General features: G+C 37.0%; 1 protein-coding gene across 1 annotated transcript in view; it reads right to left on the minus strand.

Moving 5' to 3' along the window:
• Window positions 1–9,882, minus strand: part of LRBA (LPS responsive beige-like anchor protein) — a 1,065,192-nt gene that overhangs the window by 711,803 nt on the left and 343,507 nt on the right. The window contains 1 exon segment of the mRNA XM_042782393.1: window positions 3,149–3,282. Within this exon segment, the coding sequence (XP_042638327.1) occupies window positions 3,149–3,282 (134 nt within the window).

A 9,882-nucleotide genomic window follows, 5' to 3' on the forward strand; every position in this document is an offset into this window, starting at 1 on the left:
GAAGGAAGGTTGGGCAATCCTACTTCCGTAGTGATACTGCCTCGGAAACCCAAGGAGGGGTCACTATGAGTTGGGGCCGACTCGACGGCACATAACAACAACAACAACATATTGAAGACTGTAGTTTGATCTTCATCAGTAAGTGCATCAAGTCATCTTCACTTCAGCTCGCAAAGTTATGCCATCTACATATTGCAGGTTGCTAATAAGTCTTCTTCCAATCCTGATGCTCCATTCTTCTTCATATAGTCCAGCTTCTTGGATTATTTGCTCAGTATACAGACTGAATAAGTATGGTGAAAGGATACAACCCTGACACACACCTTTCCTAATTTTAAACCATGCAGTATCCCCTGGTTCAAATGACAGTCTCTGGGTCTATGCAACAGACAACTGTTACCCAATTATATCATGACTACAAAAGCTGTAAATTGTTACTGGAAAGACTGAAGTACAGATAGTTTTGATCTCCCATGATTTTTCAGCTTCAGGGGAATGAACATTTATTTAAATGAATATTTATTTACATATTTATTTAAATATTCATTACCTAAACCATAAACCAAAAATACAGACAAGCCTGACTTAGTAATTATATGGTAAAAAACATTATTTTGTCAATATATTTTTTAATTAATTAGATGAAATTGACATAACATATGTAAGCATTTTTAAAATGAACAACTGAATAATATTTAGTATATTCGCAAAGTTGTGTAATCATCACCTCTATCTAGTTCTAAAACATTTCCATCACTCCAAAATAAAACTTTATATCCATTAAGGAACTTCTCCCCATTCCCCTTTCTCTCCAACCTCTGGCAACCACCAACCTGCTTCCTGTTTCTGTGTCCTAAACACTTTTGGATGCAAAATTCAATTCTATATATTGGTAATTAAGGTTATGTGATAACTTGGCTGGGCCTGGTTTTGAGCAGCTGGGCAGCTGCATGCAGTTACTCCCTACGGTGAGATTGGTAATCAACTCCATGGTAGAATCTCCTGGAGCAGCTGAGTAACTGCTTTAGGGATGGGGGTCTGCTTCCAGTACATAAGAAGAAACTCTGAGGAAGGTCTCCAGCTTTTTGCATGCTTGGACCACACATGTAGCTGAGTCACTGTTCAGCACCCTACCATGCTGTGTGCTGACCTTGGGACTCTTAATGGACTTGAATCAACGGCCTCCCTGTGGTTTGGTAATATCGGGACTGTGCCTTTTTACTTGTCAACCTTGAATTTTTCAGCCTCGGCAGCCAGCAGCTGCCTGATTAAAGAGATGCCTCCAGCTTCAGTGGGCCGGAAGCAAGAGGCAGAGCTGAAGCCCGAGGTCAAGGGGCTTTCACCCTGCCCATAGAGCTTATTAGCACTTTGAACATGGACTTGTAGCATCCAAAACTGTAAGAGAATAAATTCCTGTTTGTTAAAGCGATTCCAACTATGGTATTTCTGTTAGAGCAGCACTAGAAATAACCAAAACAACTGATATTCAAGCCTACCAAATAGCAAAGACTGAATGGAAAGTAAAAAAACCACAGGCCAACTTAACTTATGGACAGTTAAATTAACACAATCAAAATTATGAATGAAAAAAAGGATGCAAAAATCCTAAATAAAACTTTAGTGAACGGAATTTGGCAGCACATTTAAAGAAAAAATTTATGACCAAACCATAATGACATAACATTGACATATCTAACATCCAAATAAAAGTAATATACTATCAACTCCACTGGCCCACTTAAGAAAGCATTTAACAAAGGTAAACAATATTCTTTATTAAAAGAAAAAAATAATACTGTCAACAAAAGAAAACTAGATGTGTATTAAAGTGAAAAAATATATCTACTTCAACCAAAAGGATTTATGTTTAATGGGGAAACACTGTGGTATTTCTAACCAAAACATGTATTATTTGTAATAAAGTCATTGATCTTCTCCTTAAAATGTCTTGAATACAGCAATGAAGGCTGCATTTTGAAGTCATTCTGTTAAACTCTTAAATAGCTCTAATTATTTGAAAAATCATCTTCTGAAATCTGAGGAAATTCAAGTTTAAGTCTACTTCTACTTCAATGAGTCACTCTTACTAATATCTGAAGAAATCTGCTACATGGCAAGTGCCCCACACTAAGGAGAGAAAAAAAAAAAAGAAAAGAAAAGAAAAAACCCCAATATTCCTCATGAATTCTTTAAAAAGCATGGTTTCCTGTAGTATCAACAAGCCACTTCTGCCTGCTACTGGCTTGATACAATCTCAAAGTCATTACCTACAAAGGCCCAGTAATCTATGTCTAATGTAAGCAGGATAGAATAAAATACTATTGTTTTCTTAATTATCTGTAAATTTAGAATTTCACTAACAGAATGCATTCCTCATTTTCTAATAAGTACCAATACACCATGGTTTATATGGAACTTAAATTTAAGTAAAGTCTTAGGCTAAAGTCTCACTAATTACTCTGAAACTAGTCTCTCTAGTACTCTAGTCTCAAAATTAATTTTGAAGGTGGGGACCAGGTTTGCTGGTCCGATAGAGCCTGGTGGAACCACTGAGACTATGGCCCCTAGCTGACCTTCAGGTCTGGAATTGAACCCACACCTGTGGTTTCCAGCCAAACAAAATATAGGCATGTGAGTTAAACATTTACCTCAAGTAGATACACGCCTTGGAGAGAATAATCATGGGAGAAAGAAGGGCTGCTTATGCACAGGGAGACAGCTCAGGGGGCAGGAGAGTATGGAAGGATGGACACTGGAAAGAGGTAACTATGGGGAGGAAATGGGAGGGGAGCTGTTGCATTGTGGTAAACTGTGCTCAATGACATGAGACAAAGTATATGTGAACTGCTGTATGGAAAGTGAATTTGCTCTGTAAATCTTCACCCAAATCACAATTTAAAAAATAATAAAAAATAAAAATAATAATTTTGATGTGGTTTCAAAACAATCTATCTTAGTTCTTTGAGTCAATACATTATTTTCTGTTTCATACAAACCACTGTTAAAACATATAATATACAAATTCTATTAGATACAAAGTCTATTAGAAGCCTGGTCAACAATGAAACGCCACACATCTCTTATCAATTTTATTTTCCTTAACCTTAAAATTTAAACGTATATAATGAAATAAAGAAAAATCACTTACTTGTTCCTTCTATAAGCAACTCTTGTCCATGGCTACCCAAAAGCGTACGTGAAAGAAAAGGTGCAAAATCCACAAAAATCTCTCGCAGAAGAGGTGCAGCCTTTTCCAAAGCATGTTCAAGCCTCTCTGTAATACTAATTGAACAGAACAGTGCAAGTTACCAAAACTATTCAAAAAATTCTGATTTTCTAGTTTATGAAATGAAGTACATTACAGAGAAATGTAAATTATGTAAAACATTAAAAATAACCTAAAGGCTCACTGCTGCTATGCATTCTATTCCTTCTGCCTAGAATATCTCCTTGTTTATCCTGCTCTATCTTACTTCCCTTAGACCTGGCAAACAACCTGGTTAACAAATATTCCAAGTGTCAATTCTTACTGGAAATCTTAACTGGCCATTTGAAAGCATTAGTTTTTTGGCAATGTCTAGTATAACCTAAACAAACACTATAGTCCTTAATAATCTTCTACCTACCACCTAGAGTTCAAGAACTGTTTTCTTCATTTCTTAATTCATTTCTAAATTCATTTCTAAATTCACTTTTAAATTCTCAGCAACAGCATATAGTACAGATCCAAGATATGTTTATAACTAAAAGAATCAGTTTATATTCTTTTTATTGAATTCTACCTCTATAACAATTTATTCCTAATGCAGTCTGAACAACTTTTCACTTGAAAATAAAATACAAATACTATCTAGGTGTATTTATGATTATTTCAATTTATAAATTATATAAATTTATCCGTGTATACACACACACGTTGCTGCATGTGTCATCATCTGATTCCAACTCACAGGAACTCTGTACGACAGAGTAGAACAGCCCCATATAGTTTCCTAGGCTATAATCTTTAAGAGAACATGGATCTTTTCTCCTGCTGAGACACTGGTGGATACATACCGCTGATCTTTCAGTTAGCAGCTGAGCACTTAACACTGCACCACCAGGGCTCTTTATATATATGAATACACACATACATATTTTATTAATTTAAAAAAAAAAAAAAAACCCTTTAGGAAGCGCTCAGCTTTTGTTAAAGGTGAGGATATAATATGGAAATGAATAAGAGTAATAGCATAATGTGGGAACCAATAAGGGTGACAGTAAAACAATTTGATGAGCATAATTAATGGAACTGAACTGTACATATGAATATTGTTGAAATATCAAATGTTTTGTTACATATATTTACCACAATAAGAACAAAAAAGTCAAGTCCAGAGGACTTCGGTAAGATGGTGGAATAGAAAGACAAGCTACACAGACCCTCTTCAACAAAGAAAAGAGACACCAACTGATACAGATACAGAAGATAATGCTGGAACCCTGAGCTTTCAAAGGAAGCTTAGAAATGCACTAAACACCAAGTAGTTGTTGTTGTTGTTGTTGTTATGTGCCGTCGAGTCAAACCCGACTCATAGCGACCCCTCCTTGGGTTTCCGAGGCAGTATCACTACGGAAGTAGTAGAAGAACCTAAATGAAAACAGTGAAACAAAAGACATGGCGCTGAGGACTGTCAGCTACCCTGATCACACGGGCAGTTTGATTATTTCCAAGTGGTGTTAAGACCTGAGAATTAACCTAAAAAACGACCCTACTTGCCAAGGGCTGTATGTACAACTGCACTGGTGAATGATAACTAAAAAGGGAAACAACAAAGAAGCAGAAAAACTAAGCTGTGGACTTTCGGGTGTCTGGAGGGCACAGCCATTTTGAATGTTTACAAGTGGTAGCCATTTTGGATATTTAAAGAGTGAGTGTTCTCATTCAGATTCCAGAGAACTAACAATAGGCTCCATGACAGAACAGACACACAGGGGGCTGAAGACCAGAAAGGTGTGAAATCTCCCCTGCTACTCTTATACCCCTCACCCACTTGGTAAATGGAGGTACAGCCATCCCTCACCCTATTCCACATTCTCAGTCAGCAGGAATTCCATCCCAGACTGTATTCTCTGACAGAGCCTGGGTGCTCTGACCAATACCCGCAGACTTGTTTTTTGGTTTTTCTATTTGTTTTGTTTTTTCTTTGTTTTTAAATTTCCTTTTTTAAAAAAAAATCTTCCTTTTTCATCTTATTATTTCTTTTTCTCTTCCCAGGTTCTACTTACGGGCTTCTCTTTTATTGCTGACCTTTTTTTTTTCTTTGTGGTTCTTCTTATCACTTGTTTTTCTTTTTGCATTTTTCCCATTTTTTCCCTCATTATTCTCTTACTTCAGCTCTTTTCTCTTAGTCCCCCCTTCCAAGAGATTGTGGCTTATTTTCTTATTTTTACTTTTTAACTTTTATTTCTATTGCCCTTTTAAAGTATTTCTAGAAACATTTTGTCTCATTTATAGCCCTTCCTCTTTTTTGTTGTTTTCTTTTGTTTTGTTTCTTGTTGGTGATTGTTCCTCTATGCTTCTGTGGTGTGTGTTTTTGTCCTTGCTTGTCTTTTCTTTTTTTATTGTTGTTCTTGTCTAACTTAATGGGAGACTGCAACCACAGCCATACAACCCAATCATACACATACCTTCTGCAGCCCCACCTACTGAGAGAGGGCCACCACTTGCTTCTGCACCAACTGGCAAACAATACAAGACAGGCAATACACCTGACTCATCCTTAACTGCTCTATACAAACAGTTAACAGAGATCTATGCACCCACTCTCATTTTCTACCACACCCACCAGGAGACAGGTGTTGAGTGCATAAGTGCTACCAACTAGCAAACACAGGAAGATAATATCCTGCTTACTCAGATATATCCAAATAAAATTAAAATCTTGGATGAATCATTGTAACATACAATCACCAATTAAATTTATAAACAAAAAGTCACAATGTCTCAGAAACAACAGACCACCACATTCCACACAAAGAAGCAAAAAAAAGCAGCAGAAACAAGGGACCAGCATACGGACCCAGAATACACCCCTGCAGAAGCAGCAGCATTGGAACTCCCAGAGAAGGAATTCAAAAGAATTATATTTGGGTACCTTCAATGTATTGAGAGACAGATTGAAGAAAACACTGACAAAATTGATGAAAACACAGAGAAAACCACAGAACAATTTTAGAAGAAAATACAAGAAGAAAATGACAAAATAAATGAAAAATCAGAAATGATACAAAATCTCTATATAGGAATCCAGAAAATTAATATTAAATTTTCAGAAATAGATAACACATTGAGTAGGCAAAAGAGTAGTATTGAAACAACAGAAGACAGAATTAGTGAGATTGAACAAATACCCCAATACTTCTCTTCAAAAGGATCAATCAGAATAAAGATCAAAACAAAATGAAGAAAGCCTAAGGTTCAAGTGGGATATCATCAAGAGGAATAAACTACATGTCATCAGAAATCCATAACAGGAAGAGACAAATAATACCATGGAGAAAATTGTGAAGGATTTTTTGGAAAAGAATTTCCCTGATATGATTGATGAAAGTCGAGAATATATCTATTCAAGGAGTCCAAAGAACACACACAGGATAGACCCCAAAAGAAAATCACCAAGATGTATCATCATGAGTCTTACCAAAACCAAAGACAAAGAATGAATTCAGACAGCAGCATGAGGATAACGAAAAGTTAACTAAAAATGGCAACCAATAAGACTTAGCTCTTACTTCTAGGCAAGAAAGCAATGTAATGGTATAAATAAACCCAGAAAGAATAAAATTTCCAAAAAAGAATTATGCTGTTGTTGTTGTTAGGGGCCGTAGAGTCATCTCCAAATCACAGCAACCCTATGTACAACCGAATGAAACACTGCCCAGGCCTGTGCCATCCACACTATCCTTGCCATATCTGAGCTCATTGTAGCAGGCACTGTGGCAATCCAACTTTTGAGGGCCTTCTCATTTTTCATTCACCCTCCACTTTACCAAGCATGATATAATTCTCCAGGGAATAGCTTCTTCTAATAACATGACCAAAGCAGGTAAGATGAAGTCTGCTTATTCTTGCTTCCAAGAAGCATTCTGGCTGCACTTCTTCCAGGACAGATTTGTTAGTTCTTATAGGAGTCCGTGGGAATTTCAATATTCTTAGCCAACACCATAACTCAAAAGCGTAAACTCTTCTTCAGTCTTCCTTATTCACTGTCCAGCTCTCACACACATATGAGGTGAATGAAAATACCATGGTTAAGCTTAGGTTCACCTTAGTCTTCAAGGAGACATCTTAGCTCTTCAGCACTTTAAAGAAGTCTTTTACAGCAGATTTGCCCAGTGCAATACGTTGTCTGATGTCCTAACTGCTGCTTCCATTGGTGTTGCTTGTGGAACCAAGCAATATAAAATCTTTGACAACTTCAATCTTTTCTCCATTTATCATGACACTGCTTATTGGTCCAGTTGTAATGATTCTAGTTTTCTTTACATTGAGGTGTAATCCATACTGCAGGCTGTATTCATCAGTAGGTGCTTCAAGTCATCCTCACTTTCAGCAAGTTGCATTGTCTGAGTATCACAGGTTGTTAATAAGTCTGCCTCCAATCCTGATGCCACATTCTTCTTCATATATTCCAGAAATTATATACCCACAAAATCATCCCTCAAATATGATGGTGAAATTAAGACATTTTGAGATAAGCAGAAACTAAGGGAATTTGTGAAAACCAGACCAAGCTTACAAGAGATGCTAAAGGGAGTCCTTCGAAAGGGAAAAAATAACAGCAAACAACAGCCATCCGTCAACACATGATACATAACTCAGAAACGAATCCATTTATGGAAGTATTCAAAATAAAGTAAGCTTACAAGATTGTAAACAGGGAACCAGAGACATCAATTGGCAAATGACAAACAAAAAAGAAGGCAAATGTAGAGTACTTACGGAACCTCTAAATGGTGAGGAAGTCAAAACAATTGCATGATAGAATGGACTGGTCTAAACTAGGAAAGAAAATTGTACATCACAGGATAACCTCAAAGAAAAACGATAAGCCTTCATATCAAAATAAAGAAGAGGAGAAGCACAAATATGTGGTGAATATAAAACAAAAGCAAAGCAGGAAATGATAATACAATTCATAAACAAAATAAGCTCAGCACAGAAAATTACATGGAAAAAACAAATCAGGAACATCATGAAAAAATATATAACAAACTGAAAGCAACAAATTCATCCTTGTCGATAATTACACTGGAATTCAAGGGACTAAACACACCACTCAACAGACAAAGAGTTACAGACTGGATGAGAAAACATAACCCATCCATATGCTCTCTGCAAGAGACAGATCTTAGAGACAAATATAAAAACAGACTAAAAATCAAAAGTTGGAAAAAGATATATCATGCAAATGGCAATCAAAAAAAAAAAAAGAGCAGGAGTTGCAAAATTAATTTCTGATAAAACTGACTTTAAGACAAAAAACACCATAAGAGACAAGGAAGGACATTTTTGTGGTTATCGAGTACCACTCTGACAGGTATATACCACAAATGTGATGGCTTGAACAAACAAGAGTTTATTCTGTTATAGTTTGGAGGATTAAGTCTAAGTTCAAAGTGCCAGGTCTAGGGGCTGGGTGAAAGCCCCTTAACCTTGAACTTCAGCTCTGCCTCCTGTTCCTGGCCAACTGAAGCTAGAGGCTTTACTTCACTCAGACAGCTGCTGACTGCTGAAACTGACAAACCCAAGGTTGACAAATATGTAAAAGAGCACAGTCCTTATGTTACTGAACCTCACGGCAGGCCATTATTTCAAGTGTATTGAAAGTCCCAAGGTCGGCAGAGCATGGCAGGCCATTTAACAATGACACGGCTACATGCAGGGTTCAAGCATGCCATAAGCTACAGACCATTCCCCAAGGCATCTCCTTATATGCAGGAAGAAGACCACATCCCCAAGGCAGCTACTCAGCTGCTCATAGTAGATACCACCATTGAGTTGAAAACCAGTCTCATCATGGGGAATACTACATCCTGCTGCTCAGCCACTCAACCAGGCCCAACCAAGTTGGAACACAAACTTAACTACCACAGATATTACATAATGATTAAAGGATCCATTAAACAAGAGGACATAACCATGATAAATATCTACACACACAATGATAAAGCACCAAAATACATAAATCAGACTTCAACAGAATTGAAAAGACGAAAGGATGACTCCACAGTCATAGTAGGAGGCTTTAATATACCACTTTAATCAAAGGTAGAACAACTGGAAAGACACTCAACAAAGACGTAGAGGAACTAAACAGTACAACCTCCAACTTGACCTTATAGATATCTTATAGAGCACTTCATCCAACAACTGCACGATATATGCTCTTTTCCAGTGTGCATGGAACACTCTCCAGGATAGAGCACTTTAGGCTAGAATGAAAGCTTTAGACAATTTAAAAAAACTGAAATACTGCAAGGCATTTTCTCAGATCACAATGACATAAAACTAGAAATCAACAAGAGGAAGATAAATGGAAAAAGAGCAAACACATGGTAACTGACCAATACCCTCCTTTAAAACAACTGGGTAGCAGAAGAACAAAAAATGAAATTAAGGGTTCCGGCAAGATGGTAGACTAGGCAGAAAGGCTGCACAGACCCTCTTCAACAAAGAAAAGAGAAACCAATTAACACAGACACAGAAGATAATCCTGGACCCCTGAGCCTTGAAGGGAAGGATGTAGAAGTGGACTAAACCCCAACTAGCAGAAGAATTTATGTGAAAATACTAAAAAAGGAGACATACAGACCAGCAGTCTGGCAGTGATCCTGAGC

Source organism: Orycteropus afer, unplaced genomic scaffold (genome assembly GCF_000298275.1).
Source record: "Orycteropus afer afer isolate SDZICR_OR568_19922 unplaced genomic scaffold, OryAfe1.0 scaffold00297, whole genome shotgun sequence".
NCBI lineage: Eukaryota > Metazoa > Chordata > Mammalia > Tubulidentata > Orycteropodidae > Orycteropus > Orycteropus afer.